At 34.0% G+C, this 24,236-nt stretch overlaps 1 protein-coding gene across 2 annotated transcripts; it reads right to left on the bottom strand.

Annotated features, from left to right (window-relative positions):
• Positions 1-16,672: 16,672 nt before the first annotated feature.
• Positions 16,673-21,805, bottom strand: LOC132638736 (vesicle-associated protein 1-2-like). Of its 2 annotated transcripts, none has more exons than XM_060355515.1 (8): positions 21,610-21,805; positions 21,374-21,444; positions 20,374-20,455; positions 20,164-20,279; positions 19,936-20,058; positions 19,789-19,830; positions 18,468-18,545; positions 16,673-17,159 (listed from the first exon to the last, which is right to left on the bottom strand). In XM_060355515.1, the coding sequence occupies exons 1-8, from the start codon at positions 21,662-21,664 to the stop codon at positions 17,007-17,009; spliced, it is 720 nt and encodes a 239-aa protein (XP_060211498.1). In that variant the 5' UTR covers positions 21,665-21,805; the 3' UTR covers positions 16,673-17,006. The 2 variants fall into 2 exon arrangements, with proteins under 2 accessions (XP_060211498.1, XP_060211505.1); XM_060355522.1 differs by having other exon boundaries at positions 16,673-17,117; positions 21,610-21,798.
• Positions 21,806-24,236: the final 2,431 nt, after the last annotated feature.

Here is a 24,236-nt window from a genome sequence, read left to right as displayed (position 1 = left end):
TTAGAATTACAAAAAGTATGTGAATCCATGTGTCATATGCCACTCACTAATAAGGCTGCTCTTTTTTCTTTTTCCTTTTTTAGTTCTATTTCTTTAAGTTTTTATTTTTATATGCATATGTCGGTCCGTAAAAAAACAGATGAATGATGAAGACCGATGAGTTGAACTCTAAAATGGTCTAAGGTCATATTTCACAAGCAAATTTTAGATAATAGATTACGTACTTTGAGGCATGAAATTGATGGTGAGATTGAAATGGTAAGTTGGAGCTCTAATTTATAAAGAAATGGAATATTATAAAATTAAAGCAACTAAATCTAACAGTAAGCTTATCCTAATATTTGGACAGCCATAAACAAGTAATCTAAGCTAAGTATAAAAAAAAGGCAGATCGATGCACAAAGCACTCCGTGTTAGCAGGGTCCGGAGAAGAACCATACCCAAAAGGTGTGATATAGATAGCCTACACAAATACGCAAGTATTAGTGACTGCTTTCACGCCTCGAACTCTAATCTAAACTTACTATAAGATAAAATGATTTTCAATTCTATCATAGAGATTAAAAAAATGTTCCACATCCACATGTTTCATTTCCAGTGACTTAACCAAATAGGCATGACACATGACTGATGAGTCAAGTTTTTTTTTTTTTTTTTTTTTTCTTTTTCAAGTCAACTATTAACTAAATAGGAATCCCTAATATGTCAAATACTGAGAGAAAATTTTAAAATTGCTTAAAAGTTTTGCAATCACATATTCATTCTTAAATCAATACAAAATTTGCAAAATGAAGAAGCGAATGACAGGGCAGGTAATCAATAAAGGCGAATCTAAAGCGAATTTTAATTTGAATCATTTATAAACGTTCAAAAATTTAAAAGTTAAGTACATGATAAATCATAAGTAATTTGTTTTGGAATTGTTAACTCATCTTGAATTCATCTATGGCAATTATAATTTGGAAGTGCAATAATATATGCTATACATGTCTAATAAACAATTATTTTGTTCTTATCGGATTTTCCATTGCTGTCCACCTAACGACAAGGTAATATCAAAGAGTTGAAATCAGTTGCGTGTAGTAATTGACAGGTTAATAATTAATTAAATTAATTGAATGTCGAGATCTCAATTGGCAGTACTGAAAGAATGCATGTTCCATGCGTGAACTTAATTTCTAAACTTCCATTAATCTTTGTCAATGGGAAATTTTTCTTAAAATATTACCGTCCTTATATTTTGTGAATTCCATTTTTTTGTGTGTGTCTGTGTGTTTCCCGAGTAAATTTTGTCAATGGAACTATATATCGATGATTAAAGTACGTTCAATGTATATATATGTTTTTCCCGATTTCATTTGATTTGGAATATTTATATAGAATCACATAAAAGATAAAAATTCAAAAGAATTTTATTTTTGGAGGAGAGATGAGAGAGAGAAGGAAAAGGTTAATGATCAAAGAAAATACCGGGGGTGGGTGGGGGTGGGGGACAAAGAAAATAAACGAATTTCTATGATCAAAAGTATGCAAATATATTCAAGGGAATGAATTAAAGTGCGCTTTAATTAACTTTGAATATAGTTATTTTCGCCTTTGTAGTACAAATCGCACACTTTTTTTACACTTTAGTTGCATTCCAATTCAGCTTATGTTGTTAATTATCAAGGAAAGCACATCTTGTGTTGAATTTAGATGAGTTATGAAGTTGGCGTGTGAAGACTTCCCAAAACCTTATGGGTTCGTAATTGAAATTTTATCATAATTCATTCCATTTATTAGGTTCAAAATCTTTTATTTGTATTTATTTAATAAATTTTAAACATATATGCAAATTTTGAGTTAAAATTAATAAGCTTACCCGAAACTTATTCACTAGATCCGTCTCTTGGGCACTCACATTTGTAGCTTACTTGCGTGGGAGGTCATTGGCATTTGAATTTTTGATCGATAAAGTTTTCAGCTATATATTCCACAAAATATTACTTAATCTATTTATTGCTAACTAAGAAAATACATACCTAAATTAGCTCAAAGTATTTGTGAGGAAGAGTTTTCAAGTATATATAGTATCAAACTATCAATAAATAGGTACTAGTATCAAGGTATAAGTAGTAAACTTGATCTCAAGAATTATCAAGAAAGTATAATTCAAGCAACACAAGATAGCTAAATTAAATAAAAAATTTACCATTTCGACTCCTATAAAAGGTGTAACGTGTGAGTTTGTCCAATTAACTTAAATTATCAATGTATTGTACTTCCGTTATTTCATATGAGCATTCAGAATTTACCTATACGAGTTTCATTATATTGTCTTGTTGTCTTGTTTAAATATGTAAATCCTTCACTTTTCTGGAAAACATATACCAGAAAGTTAGTGGATATGTTGAGATCAACATCAGTAAATTTTAAAACAATCTTAGAATTTAATGTAGCTCATTTAATGTCTTACGCAAGGTTGGACTTTGGAGGATTCTACCCACTTCGGAAGTACGTCGATGAAAATATTACTTTACATATTAAATTCATAAGGTTATGTTGAACTTTCAAGAAGGTATACTCGGTGGATGTTGCAAACTTACAAGGAGAATGACGATAACTTACATTTCAATTAGGCTTATCTTTTTTTTAAAAAGAAAATTACTATTAAGTGTTTGGTACTCCTTTTAAGGCATCGCCCCAATTAATTTAAATTAGAGCCACATAAGATGAGGGGAGGTACTCCATATATCAAAAAAAAGTTTCACTCCCAAAATTTGAACTGAAAATCTTTGATTAAGGGTGAGATCTATCTATTCCATTACAACCAAAGTAACACTTGTCTAAACAAGCTTTAAAAAGCACGATAGATCCAAAATGAGGTTTGTCAAGGATGTTTCAATTACCATTAGTACACATTATACCCTGTAATATAGCAATATATTTCCTACAAATATTCAAACTAATGTAATTTGATACCAATTTATCTTATTTCATATTTGTCACTTCCTCATATTTCCAAGTAACAACAACAACATCAACAACAATAATACACCCAATGCAATCCCATAAGTGCAGAAATTAAAAGTGTCAGGGTCGCGCGAACTCAGGCTGACTTCTTCATATTTGCAGGTATTAATTTAAATTTAATTTGGATTGGTACAATTATTGACTTAAATGTTTTACTCCTGAGATCTATTTTGAAATGAGGAAGAAAGATTGATTGCTATATTTAGGAAGGAGCTTAGAAGTTTCCTTGCCTGGATTCTTTTGCAAAAGTTTGAGCTTTCGTGATGTAGTTCTCCATGCGCCAAATTCCCCTTATCATTTGTCACTATGAAATGGACCTACGAAGCTATATATGTGGGAGGCAAATCGACGAAGAATTTTTCTTGCGATGTGTAAATGTAGGCGTGATTGGGGCGTCAAACGGAACTATTCGAACTCAAATCCAGTGCTATTTGAACTTATTAAAATATCGAACTTATTAGTCTAGTTTGAGCTTTGTTCAACCGAGTTTGTTATATAATCGACTCGATTTCAATCAACTTTTATTATACAGTCAGACTTCTCTATAACGGTATTCGCATATATGATATAACAACACCTCTCTATAACAACCAAGTTTTTTCAGAACAGATTTTTTATGTTATATTTTACTTCTATTGCGGTATAATATCTTTATATTATTTGATATTATTTGGTAGCATATTTGTAGGAAGATAATTACCATATATTAGTTAGTTTCTTTGTTTCACTAGGATCTTAGTTTCCTTGTTTCACTAGGGTTCAAGATTGTATCCTATATATATTCTCTCTTGGTGAATGAATGGAACAAGTCAAGATTGTATAGTTTCTACATGGTATCAGAGCCACACGTTTTTTTTCTTCTCTTCATCGTAAATTTCCATGGCCGGTGACGCCGTACCTCCTCCACCACCACCCAAAATTGAGTCTAATTCTCCCTATTTTCTCGGCCCTCAAGACCGACCCGGGGACTATATCACGCCTACTCGTTTCAAGGGCGCATCAAATAACGCTGTCGTCGGTCAACACTTTACTTCCGAACAATGGAAGGCTATTACGGGATTTTTTGGTAATGCTACAATTCCCGAAAATCGCTTGAATGGTAAGTTTGATGTATTTTCTTGGATTATTGACACTGGTGCTACTCATCATGTTACCGATGAGAAATCTTGGTTGTTTGATGTCCATACTGTTGATTGTCTTATTGGTTTGCCTAATGGTGAAAAGGTGCTTGCTTCTTTGGAAGGTTTTGTTCGACTGTCAGATAAAATCACCTTACATCATGTCCTTTATGTGCCTTATTTAAGTTGCAACTTACTCTCCGTCCCCCAACTTACTGATAATTTACATACTATTGTCTCTTTTAATTCTTATATGTGTGCTATTCATGACCCACTGAAGGAACTGATTGGAACGGGAGTTAGGAGGGACGGCCTATATTATTTTAGCAAACCGGACGTGGTGCAACATGTGTCTACTGTCGTGGCAATGTCCGCATTGGAATTGTGGCATCGACGATTGGGGCATCCTTCCGAGAGAGTAGTTAAGTTGCTTCCTCATGTCAGTAGTGATAAGAGTAGTTTAGCAAAGGATTGTGAAGTGTGTTTACGTGCTAAGCATCCTAGAGACAAATTTCCTTTAAGTGATAATAATGCATCTAGAATATTTGAGAAAATACATTGTGATTTGTGGGGCCCATATCGCCATGTTTCGTCGTGTGGAGCTCGTTATTTTTTAACAATTGTTGATGATTTTTCCCGAGCTGTTTGGATTTACTTGTTGGTTGATAAAACAGAAGTGTTTCCGATGTTTATGGCTTTTGTTGCTATGGTTGATCGACAATTTAATCAAACAATTAAAGTTGTACAAAGTGATAATGGTACAGAATTTAATTGTTTGATCGATTATTTTTCCGCCACTGGTATTTTGTTTCAAACCTCTTGTGTGGGTGCTCCGCAACAGAATGGGAGGGTAGAGAGGAAGCATAAACATGTGTTGAATGTTGTGAGGGCTCTCAGATTTCAGGCCAATTTGCCTATTTTTTTCTGGGGTGAATGTGTTCTTGCTGCATCTCATCTCATAAATCGTATCCCCACACCCAAATTGGAAAATAAAACACCTTTTGAAATTTTATTCAATAAACGTCCTTCTTTTGATGCTATTCGTACTTTTGGGTGTTTGTGCTTTGCTCATAATCAAAAAACTCAAGGTGACAAATTTGATAGTCGGAGCAGAAAGTGTTTGTTTGTGGGATATCCATTTGGTAAGAAGGGGTGGCAGTTGTTTGATCTTGATACGAAGGAATTTTTTGTCTCTCGTGATGTAAAGTTTGTGGAGGATGTGTTTCCTTTTGCTTGTCCGGAAGATGTTAATATTTCGTCTAGTTTTTTTGATGAGGGTGCTGAAATTGATCGTGATTTTATAGTGTACGGGGATGAATTAGGGGGCGAAGTTGATAGTTCGGAGGCTGCCGAGCAGCAGCCGCAAACCACTGCCCAACAAGCTCCTGCTGGCAGCCAGACCGAACTGCAGCCAGCGGCCACTGTCCAGCTCGCTGGGAACCCAGCGCCAGCTGACAGCGAGGCTGAGCGGCTGCCAACAGCCAATGCACAGCCCGCTGGGAACCCAGCGCCCGCTGGCAGCGAGGGGTGGCAGCAATACCATACCCCAGTCACAAATGTGGAAGGTGGCTTGGGGCGTGGTTTTCGGGAGAAATTTCCCTCTGTTGTGCTTCGTGATTATGTGACACACTCAGTTTTTGCTAATAGTCCGTCCCCTACAACTCTTGTTACCAATCAATCCTCAGGTACTCCCTATCCTTTGGCACACTATATTAATTGTGACAATTTTTCTGTAAATTATCGTAAGTTTCTTGCAGCTATTATTTCGGGTAAGGATCCTAAGACCTTCAAAGAAGCCATGAAACACGAAGGTTGGAGACATTCAATGAAAGAAGAGATACGTGCATTGGAAGACAATGGTACATGGACTTTGGAACATCTTCCCCCGGGTAAGAAAGCACTTGGTAATCAGTGGGTGTACAAGACCAAGTTTTTGTCAAATGGAGATGTGGAACGGCTCAAATCGCACTTGGTTGTGTTGGGAAATCATCAACAAGCGGGGATTGACTACAATGAAACTTTTGCTCCGGTCGCTAAGATGACTACTGTTCGAGCCTTCCTAGCCATTGCAGCATCCAAAAATTGGGAACTTCACCAAATGGATGTTCATAATGCCTTTTTACATGGTGACCTTGATGAGGAGGTGTATATGAAGCTCCCTCCTGGGTTTGAAAGTCCAGATCCTACGTTGGTGTGTCGTTTGCGAAAATCGCTGTATGGGTTGAAACAGGCCTTACGAGTGGTCCGTTATTTGAAAGGCACACCAGGACAGGGTATTTTGTTACGTGCCGACAGTGAGTTGACTTTGCAGGGATGGTGTGATTCTGATTGGGCGGCTTGTCCGCTTACTCGTCGTTCGTTGACAGGTTGGCTAGTATTTCTAGGTCAATCTCCCATCTCTTGGAAGACGAAGAAGCAGCACACAGTTTCTAGATCTTCTGTAGAGGCTGAATATAGGTCCATGGCTGCGGTCACTTGTGAGTTGAAGTGGCTGAGAGGTCTGTTGTTGAGTTTAGGTATACAACATCCCAAGGCGATCAAATTGTTTTGTGATAGTCATTCCGCTTTGCATATCGCAAAAAATCCGGTTTTCCATGAACGAACAAAGCACATTGAGGTAGATTGTCACTTTGTTCGTGATGCAATTAATGAAAGTTTGATTTCTCCGTCACACGTTTCAACATCTTCACAATTGGCAGACATTTTTACCAAAGCTCTCGGCAAAACTCAGTTTGACTTCTTGCTTTCCAAGTTGGGCATTTTTTATTCCCATGCTCCAACTTGAGGGGGGGGGGGGGGGGGGGAGGGGGGGTATTGCGGTATAATATATTTATATTATTTGATATTATTTGGTAGCATATTTGTAGGGAGATAATTACCATATATTAGTTAGTTTCCTTGTTTCACTAGGATTTTAGTTTCCTTGTTTCACTAGGGTTCAAGATTGTATCCTATATATATTCTCTCTTGGTGAATGAATGAAACAAGTCAAGATTGTATAGTTTCTACAACTTTTCTATAACAGGATTTCACCTATAACAGCAACAACCAACTTTATAACAGTACGCTCTTTGTAAAATTACCCCCCTTCCCCCCCTCATCATATAACAACTATCTTTTTTTTTTTTTTTGGTAATATAATAATTAACCATCTTTATAAAAATAAAATATCTATGATCACTAATAACAAGTGTAGAGATTTTGACCAAATATTTGATTCTTTAATACACTATTTATGACAAATATATATATATATATATATATATATATATATATATTCATCATTAAAAGATTTTCTTTCGTTATACAAATGTGATTAAGCTTAGAATTTGACAATTAAAAATGAAAAAATAAATTTTATGCATCAATTTTGCGTATAACAGCGAAATATTATTCAAATGTCAATGCTGTTATAGATGAATAATAGCAATTCTCTATAACAGCCAAAAAAATAAAATATCTATGATTACTAATGATTATAAAAATAAAATATCTATGACTACTAATAACAAGTGTAGAGATTTTGACCAAATATTTGATTCTTTAATACACTATTTATGACAAATATATATATATATATATATATATATATATATATATATATTCATCATTAAAAGATTTTCTTTCGTTATACAAATGTGATTAAGCTTAGAATTTGACAATTAAAAATGAAAAAATAAATTTTATGCATCAATTTTGCGTATAACAGCGAAATATTATTCAAATGTCAATGCTGTTATAGATGTATAATAGCAATTCTCTATAACAGTCAAAAAATTTCAGATCCAACGATGTTATTATAGAGAGGTTTGACTGTAGTATAATCGAGTTCGAGTCAAACCGAGCAGAGGCTCAGGAGTTGACTCTTTAAAGTTCTATTTTCTAGTTATTATTTTAATTAATTTTTAGAAATTTACTTGTCTTTTAAAATCTGTTTTAAATGAAGAACAAAGAATATGATGAATGCTATATTTAGGAAAGAGCTTGGAAGTTTCCTGGCCTGGATTCTTTTGCATAAGTTTGCGCTTACGTCTTTCAGTTTGTATCGTTGTTCGAAATTTCGCCTACAATTTACCACAATGAAATAGGCCCCTATAAAGGGGGTAGTTCTTGTCTCCATAGATGGGATTTATGGATATGCATGTTATGTTCAACTATTCCAAAGTACTTTCAATATGGTGTAATATTTTCTATTTTGGTCAAGTTTACACAATTTTTCTCTAAAAAATGTCATATCATTAAAAATATTCGTACATTTTATATTTAATTTTTTTTCCAGCTATCAATGCAGGACTTTACATCTAACATTGTATTCAAATGCCCATGGACAAACCATTGCTCTAAGCTGTTTCTATCTCGAAGTATATTTTTCTAATCAGGACTCAAGATCAAACCACATTGTGACAACTGATAAGTTTAAGTTTATTGTCGAATGTGACAAGCTTAAGTTTATTATCGAACTCCAATTATCCACTTGTGACATGTCTCCTCCACATTCCTTTTTTTGCTAATTTCTTCGAATATATAGATCAAGCCAAAAGTGTGGAAGAAGACGTACCCTTCAAAAAGGTAATCAGAGTTAAAATTAAACTTTTAAATAAGTTGTTACGTGAATTGGACAAAAGTGATGAAACTGATAATAAACAGTTGATGTGTTTAGTAAAAAAAATGCTGATAAGTTCTTTTAATTAAAATGACTAAAATACCTTTATTTTATTTTTAATTTCAAAGGATCTTTGCAAAAAATAGGATGAAGGATATAAAATGGAGAGGAAGTTAGTGGCTTTATTTTGAAAATTTTAAAAAAATATTGAGAATAAAATAGTAAAACATTTGGTCAAACTAAAAGTGCTTATAAGCTGAAAAAAATAAGTTGAGGTGACTAACTTATGGCTTATGACTTATTTTGACTTATAAACATTTGACTTATAAGCGCTTTAGGAATTTAACAAAGGATTAGAGATAAATAACAATGTGCTTATAGGTCAATTTGACCAGCTTATAAATTTAGTCAAACACTCTCTAAGTCTCCTTTTCATATATTATCACCGTACAGAAATGGATCCAACATATAATGTGTACGTGCGATCATAGCATCTAACTCGTACTATATAGAGGAAATTACTATTGTTCTATTTCTTTTTTATTGTTGTGGTGTACTAAAATTAGATTTTCCCTATTACCTGTTTACTTTAGCAAATTGAGAAAGTACTAATTAGTTTTTTCAATTTTATCTTATTATTAAATAATTATTTTCAAAACTAATTGAAATACTCGCAGTCAAATTTAAATTTCTGAAGTACCATTAATAGGAATAATTTAGTAAAATTAATACTTAAGTAATGCTTTAGGAACAAAATACAAACTGAGCAAATAAAAAGGAATGGAGAAAGAATGTTATACTATGTAAATTGTGTACATACATGTGCCTTTTTGTGTGTGTTAAATTATTAATGTAGTTCCCTAAGGATCGGCAATAATGAAAGCCTTCCCAGCATATGTTGTAACCTCTCAGTGTGGCAGGTTTTTATTTCATTTTTCACTTGATCATGTTCCTAACTCCTCACGGTATTTTGCATTAATATTTACTTGCTCCGTTTTCTCCTATTTCTCTTCTTTTATCTTTCCACAAAGTGAGATGACATAAATTAATTGGCAGACTTTTGCAACAAGGAGTTCCAAATAGTGAAATTTCATGACCAAAATGGGATAATAGACTGGTTCAGTTAGGGACAATTAGGGAGTACCAAAATTTCTCTTTTTATTTTCTGAAGTTGTACTTTGAGTAATGGAAATTAAGCACCTATATCTAGAATTATTTTGGCCTTCTTAGATCTGAAAAGGTACAAGAAAAAAAGAAAGGGAATTTTATGTGGAAATAGTGATTCAAGAGACGAGAATCACTGAGAAATATCCAGTTTTATTTATAATTTTCATGAGCCTCACTTTCTCAAAGGGTGAAAAGAACATTATTGAGATGAGCTAATACCGAAACATTTATATTTGAGGATATTGATGAAGGGGAAGACTTAAAGGAAGTTTACCTAATTTGAATCTCTAATAATGCATGCTTTTTTCCTTCTTTATACAATCGGTATTCGGTGCACACTGACCCGGTCAATAATCTGGATATATGCCATGTTGGATCCATTAATGGGGAAAACGCTTCCTACCAAGAGATTCAATTTCAAAGACTCGAATCTGAGACGTCTGATTAAAGGTGAAAGAATCTCATTCATCTCATCACATCCCTCAGTGATAATGCATGCTTCAATTCCATAAAATTATGGTTATTAGATTTTAAACAAAATACAGGTTGCACTCAAAAACTAATGGCCGAAATCATAAAGTAATTTGAGATATAGGAAGAATTGAAGCGCAAAACTCAACCCCAATAATGTATAACACCCCAAGTGGCTATAGTAAGTGAAGGATGGGCTACTAATATTGAAGGGTACAAGATGTTTAAGGTGGTGAAGAAGCTGAAGTTGCTGAAGAAGAAGTTGTATAGGCTGCACACTCAAGCTTTTCATAACATTGTAGAGGAGGCCAAAGTAGATAGACTAACACTTAAGCAAGCTCAAGTGCAGTTACAGAGTTGCCCCACTAATATAGAGTTCCAGCAGCAAGAAAGCCGGGCACATCAGAAATTCAAGCAATCTTCTTATCTGGCAGAGATTTACCTTCAACAAAGAAGTAAAGCAACATGGATCAGGCTGGGAGATGACAATACAAGGTACTTTTATTCAGTCATCAAGCATAGGAAATTGAAACAAGCAACAACCCAATAGAAGGATAATCTCGGAAACATGCAAACAGAGCCTGATACTATTGCAAGGTTGTTTGTTGAATATTACGAGGAGTTATTGGGAAGGAAGACAGTTAATAGGTTTAAAGCATTTGGGAGCTTCCTCCAGAATGGGGCAGTGTTGTCCACTGAGCACCAAATGAACTTAATAAAGCCTTTTATAGATAAAGAGGTAAAGGATGCAGTGTTTCACATTGATAGTAATAAAATCCCTGGGCCTGATGGGTTTGGCAGTGGCTTTTACAAAGCAGCTTGGCAGATAGTAGGACAAGATGTTATAGATGCAGTGCTTGAGTTCTTTCAGAATGGTAAATTACTAAAGCAAATCAACTCAACAAATATAGCCCTCATTCCTAAAGTAGATGTACCAGAATTTGCAAGTCAATTTAAACCTATTTCCTGTTGCAATGTCATTTATAAGTGCATATCCAAGCTGATCTGTAGTAGACTAAAGGCAGCAGTTAATCATATTGTAGCATACAATCAATCTGCATTTGTGCAAGGCAGGTCGATGTTGTATAATGTATTGATTTGTCATGATCTTCTAAGGCATTACAATAGGAAGAATGCATCTTCTAGATGCCTTATGAAAATTGACCTTAGAAAGACATATGACATGGTGAGTTGGGAATTTCTAGAAGAGGTATTGAATGGGTTTGGTTTCCCTGATAAGTTCATACAGTGGATCATGCTACGTGTATCAACTACCAAATTTTCAGTTAAGATTAATGGTGAAGGACATGGTTATTTTGCAGGTAAGAGAGGACTTAGGCAGGGAGATCCTATCTCTCCTTTGTTATTTGTTCTGGTGATAGAATATTTGTCAAGGTGTTTGAAGACAATGAGTAATCTGCCTGATTTTAGATTCCATCCAATGTGTAAATCCTTGAAGCTAACTCATCTCATATTTGCTGTCAACTTGATGATATTCTGTAAAGGAAATGTGAGCTCAGTAAGTAGAGTCATGGAGGCTTTGACTCATTTAAGTGTAGCTACTGGTTTGGTAGCTAATATGGATAAATCTAGCATTTTTTTGGCTGGAGTAAATGATGGCATCAGAGATCAACTGTTGGCAAGAACTAGGTTTACAGTAGGTACATTTCCTATGAGATATCTAGGGTTGCCATTATCACCTAAGAAATGGACTAAGCTTGATTGCCACTTACTGGTGGAGAAGATAACCTAGAGGATTAATGTTACTTACTCCAAGCATTTGTCTTACGCTGGTCGACTACAAGTGAAAACTGCAGTCTTGTTTTCTATTCATAGTTTCTGGGGAACTGTTTTCATACTTCCCCAGAGCATTCTCAAAGAGGTAGACAAGATATGCAGAGTTTATTTGTGGGGCAGAACAGAGGAGAAGCAGAAAGTTGCGCTGGTTTCATGCGAAAGAATATGTTATCCTAAGAAACTAGGTGGAATAAATATTAAAAGTATCAGAAACTGGAGCATCGCTTCTGTGGGTAGTTGTTATGGCAATTGATCATGTGTAAAGAATCAAATGGGTTCACGGTATTTATATGAAGGACAACATTAATATTTGGGAACACAAACCACCCATAGATTGTAGTTGGTATTGGAAGAAACTTAATTCACTCAAGGCCACAATGCAAGGATGGTATGTCCAAGGCAAGTACCACCTTACAGAAGGGGGTGAATACTCAATTACTAGAAGTTATTTGGCAATTGTGGAACAACAAGTCAGGCTAAGGACAGCTGATTTAATTTGGACATCTATGGCTCAACCTAAGCACAGATTTATAGCATGGTTGGCAGTCCAAGGAAGACTACTTACAAAGGAAAGAATGCTTAAGCTTCATATCCAGGTGGATGAAGTAAACTGCTGCTTATGTGCAGCTCAAGTTATGTAGACAACTGCTCACTTGTTTGTTGAGTGTGAATGGACTAAATTTGTATGGCATGAAGTGAACCAGTGGACAGGTGTAACAGTGCAGGCTGGAGGCATCAAACAAGTCTTAGAGGGCATTAGAAGGAAGCACTGGAAACAATTTAAAAAGGAGATAATAGCTGCACTGTGTGGAGCAGTGTTATACCACATATGGCGAGCAAGGAATTGGAAGTTACACAAAGGTATAAATGTACATAGAGTCTGTTTGGCTGGGCTTAAAAAAAGCAGCTTATAAGCCGGAAACAGCTTATAAGCCCAAAAAAAAAAGTTGGGGTAGCCTAACTTATTTTTTTTGGCTTATAAGTTGTTTTTAGCTTATAAGCTGTTTTAGATAAGCTAAGCCAAACGGGCCTAATTATTTTTTTTGGCTTATTTTAAGCACAAAATGGCTTTAAGCTAGCCAGCCAAACACTCAAAAAAGCTGAAAACAGCTTATAAGCAACTTATAAGCCAATCCAAACGGGCTCATAGAGAAGAGGTAGTCTTACAAGTGAAAAAAGAAATTGTAAGAAGATTAGACTTACTTAGAAATTCCAAAAAGGCACAAAGATGTAGGAGTTTAGTTCAACACTTACTTTGTAACTAGTTTTCTGGTTTTGTTGAAGGCCTAACTTCTGTTTCCGGAATTAGGTGCTCTTCATTTGTACTGGTTGTTGGGTGTTCTGGTAATATATTGACAGTTGTTACCAAAAAAAAAAAAAAAAACACCCCAAGTGGCATAATATTGAAAAAAAGAGGTTTTTGAATCACGTCCAAGAATCAAATAAGTAATTTCAGCCTATTAAGCAGCAAAAAAAAAAAAAAAGGATCTTGAATATTTTGATAGGAGTTCCCGAAAAAAAGAAAAAGAAAAGAAACTGTGATCGTTATTTGTTAGTTTAGTTGGGTTGTCATATGAGCCCATGAGAAACTAAAAGTTCATCATTTAATGTGGATTTACATAAAACAGCCCATGTAAGCCCAATCCATTGTTTTACTCAGCACTGCAACATTTAGGCCCTGTTTGGACATGGTTTGAAACCATGTTTGGACATACAGTTTGAACATTTTAAGTTGTATTTTTTCTTATAGATATAAAAACCCCACAAATTGTGAAAACTATCAAAAGATTCTCAATTCTTATATAATCTTACCAAATGAGCAAATCATAGTTTATAACAAAATTAGTACACTACTAGAAGGTCTTTCTAAAAAATGCAACATCAATTAATCAAACTTTAGTTCAATAAAAATGAAAATTTACCATGAATAGTAATGTAACTACTCTTTAATATAATCTTCCCACATAAATTAAAGGTTGGTAGACATAAATAAAGGTTAGGGGAAGTTAATGAGATTGGTAAATGATTGATGGGGGTAATTGTTAAAAATATCTACCAATTTATGGGTCTTTTTTTTACAAAATATAAACTTATAGGTTAAATTTTGTATTTTAAAAAGTTGAAGCCATGGTTCCAAACGTATGTCCAAACGCTGGTTTGTAACCATGGTTTCAAACCATGGGTTGGCCAAACGCCTACTTAGTGTCCCATAATTACATGGTTTTATACAAGTTTCTAAAAACAGACGTTCTAAAATAATTTAACAAACATTACTAAAATACCTGTAGTAAGCACTAAGAAATCACTAATCCAAGTACACATAGGAAAAGGATTCCATAGTACCGCAACACACTTTTCCTACTTTCACCTGAAATAAGAGAAAAAACTCTAAGTAAACTAAATAATCCCTTTTCGGTTTTACTTCTTTTTTTACTATGCACCAAATCCCACTCAAAGAAGGAAATCAGAAAGAAACAGAAACTTAGCTATAAATAAACATAACTCGATTGCATTCGTTGTTTGTAGTAATTTCTTTCATTGTGTTCCCAAGCAAATTAAGATGGTGATCAGTCGTCATTCAAGAAAAATAATGAAGAGGAGAGGAAGAAAAAATAACGAACTCATAAAAGACAACTTTTATTCTTCCATTGAATCTCTTCCCAATGAGTTACTTACTGAAATTGTTGCAAGGGTTGCTTCTTTCTCCTTTAAGAGTTACATCAACGCCAAGCTAAGGTATATGTTTTTACATATCTCTTAATTATATTTACGAGGAGCAATTTCTTTTTTCTAACACGATTGATATTTCAGTTGCAAGGTTTTTCATGAAGTCGCAAATGAACGCTATGTATATCAGAATGCAACGCTGGTAGACTTTCCGCTATTAAATTTATGGCTGAAGCCAAAACAAGAGAAGATAAACAAAATTACTTCTTTCTTGGAACTGTGCAGAGAATGCGGGAATACAGAAGCCTTATACAGGAAGGGCGTGGTAAGAATTAATTTTAAACTTTTCTCTAAATTTTCAATCCTCAATTTCTGATTAATTGGTGAATCAGTATATTTTTCTTCAAAGGTTTTCAAATGCAGATCAATATGCTCAATTAATTAGGCTAATGGTGAACATTAAGTCGACACACCAGGGGCATGGAAAATAAATTACTTAGAGAACGCATTCCAATTAATGCAATGTAGTAATGAACATCTAATTTGGCGGCTCAATTTGGAAAGTAGCACATAACTATCTATTACATGTAATTTTCACAAAAGTAGGCTATTGTTAACGCAAAACAGACACAATAATTAAAGAAAATTTATAGACATGTAAAATATGTGACATGCGCCTTTTTTTGTGTGTATTATATAAAAACTTATAAAGTTATATTTAGGTATTTAGCATGCCTACTAAACTATATTTGAAATGATAAAGGTACTCGTTAACCTTAATGAATCAATTCATTCATATTGATCTCCTTGCTGGAAAAACTATTTTAAATTGTGTAGTATCTGTATTTTAATGACGATTTTCGCATCGAGGTGTAATTAGTAATACTACTGTATTCTTAAATGTGAATCTATTTTCAGATGGACTTATTCAGAAACAATAGGCCAGAACTTGCACTGGAACTTGTGAAGAAAGCAGCAAAAGGAGGCCACATTGGAGCATTATATGTGATAGGCATAATTATGGTCTTTATGGGTGGTGACTTCAAGCGAAAAGGAGTAATATTGATTGGCAACATGAAAAAAACAAGGCAACTAAGGAAAATAACCAGAGAGTGTCGAAAGAAGTTAGTCGAAATTTTGAGAAATATTTGGGTGTCAAATCCATTAGTGTTTGGAGAAAGACCCACTTGTTGCACAATTCAACATCAACGCATTCGCAAGAATGGCTGGCCTGTCGACAGTGACGATGAAGATGAAGATGAAGATAAAGATATCTATTTTCGTTGTGATGCTTGCAGCTGTGACGCAGAAATTGCTTATATATTTGATGTGTTGCGTAGGTACTAGTGTTAGGTGTGATTATTTTTAAGTCATGTAACTTTTTTCTCCTTTTTCCTTATTTCAACTTTGTAATATTTTGACTCTACACTTTGTGCATAATTTAATTCATTGTTCGCCAAGTCTAAACTTTGTGTGTCTATTACTTCACAGTGATGTTTCCAAACTGAGTTCATTTTGTCACCTGTTAACTTTGTGAAAAGAACAAAAAAATCCATAACAGTAACTAAATCCAAACAAATCCATTTCATTAAAATTGTAGCAATGAAATAAACCCATCACTTTGGAGAACGAAACTTTGAATCAACTTCATTAGTCAATATCAATAACAAAAAATCTTGGATTCAGCTTTCAACATCAATCCAACTATTTTCTTGAAATACTAGCCGTATCCATTCTAATGGATTATCTCGTAGGTCAACTTTTTAGTATTATGCTCTTTAGATCCACATAAAACAGACATTATCCTATTAGCACCACCAGTCTAGCAGTTTGAACCTTTTCAGAGTCAAAAATAGTTTGCTATTTAACCAAAACCATGCATGCTTCGAAACCAAAAAACACCTACATGATAGTTCAATACAGCCAATCCAGTGGTTTCACTTCAATGTGGTTTTCTTTCTTCTTTTCCTTCTGATTAACCTCATAAAAGCAAAGCTAGTACCACAACTATAGTTCTACCATCCTAAGGCACAAAATATCCAATCAATCCGTTGGACAATACTTAGAATCATTGAGCAATTCGGAGTCAAAAATATGTACAAAAGTTTTCCTAGAGCCGCACCTGCCCATGGCAACCAGAAAGAGAAAATACATCCTCAAAGCTGAGGTCATCAAACATTTCTGACAATGTACCCCAAAAGAATACCAAGCAAGCCAACCAGCAAGATGTACAAAAATGGAACTCCAGTACGATGTTCTTGACGTCCATTCCTCAGAAGCTCCTGGAAAATAGTTTCAAATAGCATCCAAATGATAAAATCATCCTAGCCAAAATGTCAAAAGAATATACGGAAATTTTCTTTCTGCACACCTAAATTCAAACAGTTGTTATTAGCAAATCCAGATAAAGGCCCGAGTTTGCTATGAAGTGCCCAGCTTAGGCCAAATAACCAGCCTATTGCTATCACTCTAAAACTAAATAGTATACGAACTATTTGCCGCTGATTGCACAATAAAGTTTCTTAAAACCAACTTGTTCCAGATTCTGAAGATAAGATTTCTGATCTCTAACACTAGTTACCGTTTTTGCTTTTGGAATATTTTGCTCACTAGAAATGACAATACTTTTCAGAAATAATAAAAATGTCATTACAAGGGCTATGGAATTCCATTTGTTAACCAACAGCCAAACTAGTTATATGCCTAGGAAGACCATTATGGCTAGTTGGGAAAAAACTAGAAGGAACCACTATAAGCTTAACATGGACGGTTCCTTCGGTTCATCATTAGGTAATCCGGGAGTTGGAGGTAGAGGAAGGGTTTTTACTTTTTAGGGATAGCAGTGGAAATTGGGTTCTTGGATTCATGAAAGGTATTCCAAAAGCTACTAATATCATGACTGACAGTCGGGCCTTGCTCTACGGATTGAGGATCACTGTGGAAAATAACTACATGCCGCGACAGATCAACATCGAATCCTTAGAGGTAATTAATCCACTCCTTAAGAACAATGATACTTACTCTACTATTTTGGATGAAAGCAGGTTATTGATGGTGATGCTAGGAGCACCTGAGCTGACTCACTGCTACTGGTAACAGAACGGGGTCGCGGATTTACTAGCAAAGGAAGGAGCAAAGAAGAAACTTTTTGATAACATATTTTTGTTGGAAGTTCCTCCTATGTTTGCCTACGACACCTTTTGGTTAGACATATTATAAACTCCTTTTGAAAGATCCATCCCAATTATTTCTACCAATCTGGCTGTCATATATATATATGGCAGAAGACTCCATTGTCGTCTAGACCCTGTATTTTGTAATGATGCCTAACTATGTACTCCCGGTGTCCCAATTTATGTGATACACTTTCTTTTTTAGTTTGTCAAAAAAAAAAATGATACATTTCTATATTTCAAAATAATTTAACTTAAACTTTCCCTTTTACCCTTAATAAAATGATTTACAGCCACACAAACATCTACGGCTTATTTTAGACTACAAGTTTCAAAAGTCTTCCTTTCTTTCTTAAACCCCATGACTGGTTAAACATATCACATAAACTGGGACGGAGAGAGTATAACATATATAAAATTGTTTGTTATTCAAAAAAAGAAGAAAGAAACATCAAATACCAGTTCTCTGTTGAGCTTGGAATTTTGTAGAATAATGGAATCTCTCTCTTCCATCAACCTCAATATTAGATCTCTGGCCTGCAATAATTCCAAGATCAATGTTGAGGCATTATTTGTTTCTGGTAGAAGAAACAAGCGCATACAATTTCTTATTCAACAATTCTTCTGTTAATGTTATTTCTTTTTTCTTGATTTTATGTGTTTGCAAATGTAGTAATTATCAAATTACCTCCTTCTCAGGAGAGATAATACTGAAATTTAAAGAGATATTTTAGAATTGACAATTACAAGCTAATGTTGGTTTCTTCAGCTTGTTTTACCTGTACATATGTATGCAAACTTGAGCTAATTCCTCAGATGACTAAACAGTTTCTGAATTACAAAAATTAGTTGGTGAAAAGAACAACAATAATTTGCCTCAAACCAAGCAAGTTAGGGAAGCCGGTAAAAAGAAACAAACATAAATTTATTTTCTTCAGGCTGGTGTCACCTTTTATACAATGAATAAGAGACTTCAAATAAGAGACCCATTGATTTCAAATGAAATGCGGTTAGCATTGGTTGTTGGAAACAGAAGGCTGGATTAAGATGCTGAAATAGAAGGAAATATAGTATCCTGACTTGTCACATTTTGAAGATGAATTACGGGTAATGATACTGCGCTAACAGTGTTTTTTAATTTTATTTTCTTCTGATGTTATATTAAGGGTTTGCAGAACATTCTTGCAAAGTCTTTCTGTAATTTCTGTTTGTTTTCCAAACTGTTTTGAATTAAATGTTTACTATAATGACCTCCATCTTTTTCTTCTGGAAAACTGAGAAATCCCTGAGGGCCAGTGGAGCACAGTTCAGAACTCGGTGGATAATGAACCCACCCTCAACAAGGAAAATGACAGTTGAGGATCCAAATCGACTTCCTAAACGTGTAGGTTATAAAGCACCAAAATATATGGGCCTCTTCAATGTAACGAACCAGTTGAGAAGATGGAGACAATAGAGAAACCAAATATTGGATAAATCTAACAAAACTAACCAAATTTCTTGAGTAGAAAAAGTAAAATCTGATACCAAGGTTTATAGGTCAATGAGGTTCATTAACCTTTCTAACGAATTCCTCTAAGAGCCTGTGACAGATTCAAAGAGTTCACTTAAGGTGTACACAATCTTCTTCACCAATTGAGGCCATCAAGTAACTCCGATGAGTCCGGAAGGTACTAAACATTTACAGGTCAGATGACAAACATTTCTCGCAGAAGACTTATTTGTCTAATGAATTAAAAATATCCAGACACCAACGCTTTAGATGACCACCATAACATACCTTAGTGGAGTTGTCCTGAAGCTCACTCTGTCCTTGTAAATCCTGTATAAGCAACAAATAAATCATTTACAACTAATATGGTATTCAAATCGATTAAATAAGATGCAGAAACAGATAGCAGAAAACTAATTTAGATTGTCATTTTACAGTTTCAGAAGCTGTTGGTGAAGTTCCTTCCTCAGAATCTTCAGGGACTGGTGATGGTTTTCTTGGTGGTGAGACATAAATAACTTTTAGTTTGCATTCCTCAACATGATTTCCCTTGTTGAACTTCAGACAAAGGAAAAGAATAAGATTGGAACGTACCAAAGTTGACTACAAAACATAAACTTCACGAAAGGCTAAAAAAAAAAAAGAATCCATAAGCTAAAATACCATGTCTGGGTTAATATCTTTCGGTGTAGACCCAGGGTTCGTAATTACACTCTGTACAAGAAACTTATCTTTGCATTGCATATCTGGAGGTAACTCCTTTTGAGGTTGCATCGTAACTAAATACAATTATCCACAAAAGTAAACAAAAAATAACATCAAATGACATCCATCAAATCTAAAATACCCATCAACAGAGAACTAGGAAAGCACCTGTAACATTGGACCTTGATCGTGGGAGAACGATACCACTGTTCGGCCTGACAGTATACTTCCTGGGATTCGTTGTCTTTACCTAATAAAAGTCAACAACAGTATATAATCTAACCATTTCAATACAGTAATAAATCCTGCTAAGCCATAATTATACAACACTAACATCTAAATGAACATTTCCTTTACTAAGGAAGATCTTCCTCCTATAACATACTCCGTCTGTCCCAATTTAAGTGTCTTACTTTCCTTTTTCCTAAAAAGAGTGTCTCTTTCTATATTTAGTAAGTTGACAATTCAAACACCATACATGGCAAGTTTAAAACCACAAAATTCAAACAACATTTTGGTACATTACACACATCTTTAATTTAAAACCACAAGATTGAAAAGTCTCCCAATATTTCTTAAACTCCATGTCCATTCAAACTAAGACACTAAAATTGGGATGGAGGGAGTAAATGATTTTTTTTATGTTCACTCAATTATGATTCTTTTCTCCTCTTCTAATGAAACAATAAGGTAAAACTTACCCTCAACCAGTGTTTGAGGCAAACCAAGTAATTTAACTTTAGGAATGACAAATTAAAGTGGAAACACATACTTCCTCTATCCCAATTTATGTGATACAATAGTCAAACAAGAAAATCTTTGATCGCAATTTATCAGTATGCCCTTTAAATATTTTGATTATTGCGACTTATAGTACTTTTTATTATGTAGTTTCTAAATATGTAAATTATTTTTCAACAAGCTTAAAAGATTGTATGTCCATATTCACTATCGAAATAAAGAAATTTGACTCTCGAAATCCAAACTGTAACACATAAATTGAGACAGAGGGACTAATTAACGATAGTTAAGTGATAAGATAAGTTTTTTTCATCTTAATCCTAAATTAGAGTTAGATTATTTTTACTGTGACAATAAACCCACCATTATCCTTTAAAAAAGGGCAAAATATAAAACATAAATAGAGGTTAAGTAAAAATATATATACCTTGAAAGCCACGTGATTATTGGTCTTATTGATCAGTTCAAAAGAGCTCGTAATTGACTTCTTCAGTTCGACTTCCAAATTCAAAAAAAAAAAAAAAAAAAAAACAACAACAAATGAGAATAATCAAAACCCTAAGAGAAGGAAATTAGAACTTAATTTTGTTTTTCTAAAAAAAAAAAATGAATGAATGACAGGAGTATTAAAGGGTGTAATATAGAAGAAGAAAGTAAACTTACATGGAAATTTGAGGTCTAAAGGATCGATAATTAGAAGTTCTTCACTTGTTGTCATCGTGAAAAATAAAAGAAATATTATGGTGCTGATAATTGAAATATTTGAATTCTGAAATTACGATAATAGCAAAGAGAGGAATTTCATAAGTTTGGTTTGATGAATGGAAAATAGAAATAGGGAATCTTTTTATTTTGACGGAATCACAGGACATGTCTTTCTGCACACACTATCAATTAATTAATTTTTTATTATATTAAATTGCTCTTCCGTTTCAATTTATTTATCTAGTTTTAAATTGGCAATGTTTAAGAAACTAAAGAAGTTTTTGAATCTTGTGTTCTTTAATTAATGATATGTGAAGTGTATCAAAATGATCGTTAAGAGTGTGACCTTAAATATGCTTTGTGAAAAGTTAAAATTAAAAAGTTAGACACACTTTTTAAATAGACTAAAACAAAAGTAACACAAGCAACTTGAAAGACAGGAAGTACTTAATTATATTAAATTACTCTCCGTTTCAATTTATTTATCTAGTTTTAATTTGGCATAATATTTAAGAAAATAAAGAAATTTTTAATCTTGTGTTTTTTAATTAAGAATATGTGGAGTCTATCAAAATGATCGTTAATCGTGTGGCCGCTTTGTGAAAAGTTAAGATGAAAAAGTTGTTAAAAAAGAAAAGACACACTTTTTAAACCGACTAAAACAAAAGTAACACCAGCAACTTGAAAGACAGGAAGTACTTAATTATATTAAATTAAATTAATTTGCTTTAAATATATGATACGGATGATAAGTATTTACTCAAAAGTCAGACGGCAGGGTAAACCCGTCAAACGGTTCGGGTTAACCGGTTCAAACTGATAATCGGATCGGTAAAATCAGAATCAGAACCGGAATAGGTTGAACCGGTTCTGGTTAACCGTATATTAACTATCGGTTTCGGTTTTTATTTTTTTGAAACCGGAACCGGTTAAATCGGTAAAACCGATCGAATTAAAAAAAAATTAATTGTAGCCGTTGGCTGCTAATTTGGACCGTTGGACAACGGTCCCAAACCCATTTCCCCCCCCCCCCCCCCCCAACCCCCCAAACTTTTTTTTTTAACCCATCCCCCACCCCTATATAAACCCCTCTCCATTTTCATTTTAATCCACACCAATTCACTCTTCTAAATATTATAAAGTCTTATTATAGTTTCAATTATTAATTTTGCAATTATAATATTGTTGGTGGAGTTGGTGATTTTGCAACAATCCGAAGTAGCTTTGGTGGATTTGCAATTCTAGCCGCCTTCACTTTATTAGAAATTAGTCCGGCAATTTGGTACTTTCGTTCCAACTCTATCCTTATTTTTCGCAATTTAATTTACACAATTTAATTTGTTGCAATTTATTTTCTTGTGATTTATTTGAGTGTGATTTAAATTAATTCTATTTAATAATGGCGAAGAGATTTAGACGTGATGCCGGTAGTAGTGGTATTGTTAGGGGTGGGCTTAATGAGAAAACATTTGTGGAAGAAACACCTAATTTAGGTATTTATGTTTGTGGAAATAATCCACTTTTAGGTCATGAGGCAATGCAACAACATTATACCGACACTTTTAATGAAATTGATGATGATGAAACACAAGCCCCCGAAAATCCCATAGGAGATACATGTCCTGCACAATCACATACACAAGATAAACCGCCTAGAACTCGTAATCCAACGGCTAAAATTTGAAAATTTATGACTAAAGATAAGGAAAGCCAAACAACTAAATGTACCCTATGTGGACAAGTATTTGCTTTTAGGCAAGAAACAGTAAGGATGGTGGAACGGGTACACTAAATGGTCATATGAGAAAGAAACATATGGATGTTTGGGGAGAGCAAACGGGTTCAAATGTGGGGGGTATTCAAATGACGATAGACCCACGAACCGATAAAATTTTTAAGTATGACAAGAAAAAAGAGCGTGTAGAAATACCTAAAATGGTAGCTTATGATTGTTTACCATTTTCCTTTCCTTCGGGTTTGGGGTTTGTTACTTACATTCAACGTTGTTATAATCCGTTATTTGAGGGTATTCCTAGAAGTATTTGTAGAGCGGATGTTGTAGATTTGTATAAAAAATATAGATTTTATTTGCGCCATGTATTTCATTCTTTAAATTGTAATGTTTCTCTTACCGCTGATTTGGATCTTAGTCTTAACAAGTTAGATTTTTTTGCTATTACATGTCATTGGGTTGATGACAATTGGGTTATGCAAAAAAGAATTATATCTTTTTTATATGATGAAGGAAAAGGTCGTCACGATGGAAATTTTTTAGCGGATTCAATGTCTACTAGTATGAGATTTTTTAACATTTATAGAAAAACACTCTGTATTGCTTTAGATAATGCTTCTAATAATACAAAGGCGATTGGTCTTTTAAAAAGAGAATTAAACCCTCCGCTAAAAAATATTTTTCATGTGAAATGTAGTTGTCACATTTTAAACTTAATTGTTAAAGATGGTCTTGTGTGTTTTGACGATTCTATTCAAAAAGTTCGAGATGCGGTCGCGTTTCTTTTTTGTAATGCTAATAGGGGAAGACTTAGAGATTTTAAGAATTTTTGTGTGGAAAATAACCTTAGACC

Source organism: Lycium barbarum, chromosome 1 (assembly GCF_019175385.1).
Source record: "Lycium barbarum isolate Lr01 chromosome 1, ASM1917538v2, whole genome shotgun sequence".
NCBI lineage: Eukaryota > Viridiplantae > Streptophyta > Magnoliopsida > Solanales > Solanaceae > Lycium > Lycium barbarum.
The sequence above is the reverse complement of the archived record's forward strand: the minus strand, read 5'-3'. Positions and strand labels throughout refer to the sequence as shown.

What these genes read in the sequence shown, in the direction of transcription:
- LOC132638736 (XM_060355515.1), bottom strand. Translation starts at nt 21,664, where the DNA reads ATGACAACAAGTGAAGAACTTCTAATTATCGATCCTTTAGACCTCAAA. An exon ending in AAGATATTAACCCAGACATG is followed by an intron (nt 20,059 to 20,163) that starts GTATTTTAGCTT and finishes CTTTGTCTGAAG; the next exon opens with TTCAACAAGGGAAATCATGT. An exon ending in CCAAGCTCAACAGAGAACTG is followed by an intron (nt 17,160 to 18,467) that starts GTATTTGATGTT and finishes CATTTTGGCTAG; the next exon opens with GATGATTTTATCATTTGGAT.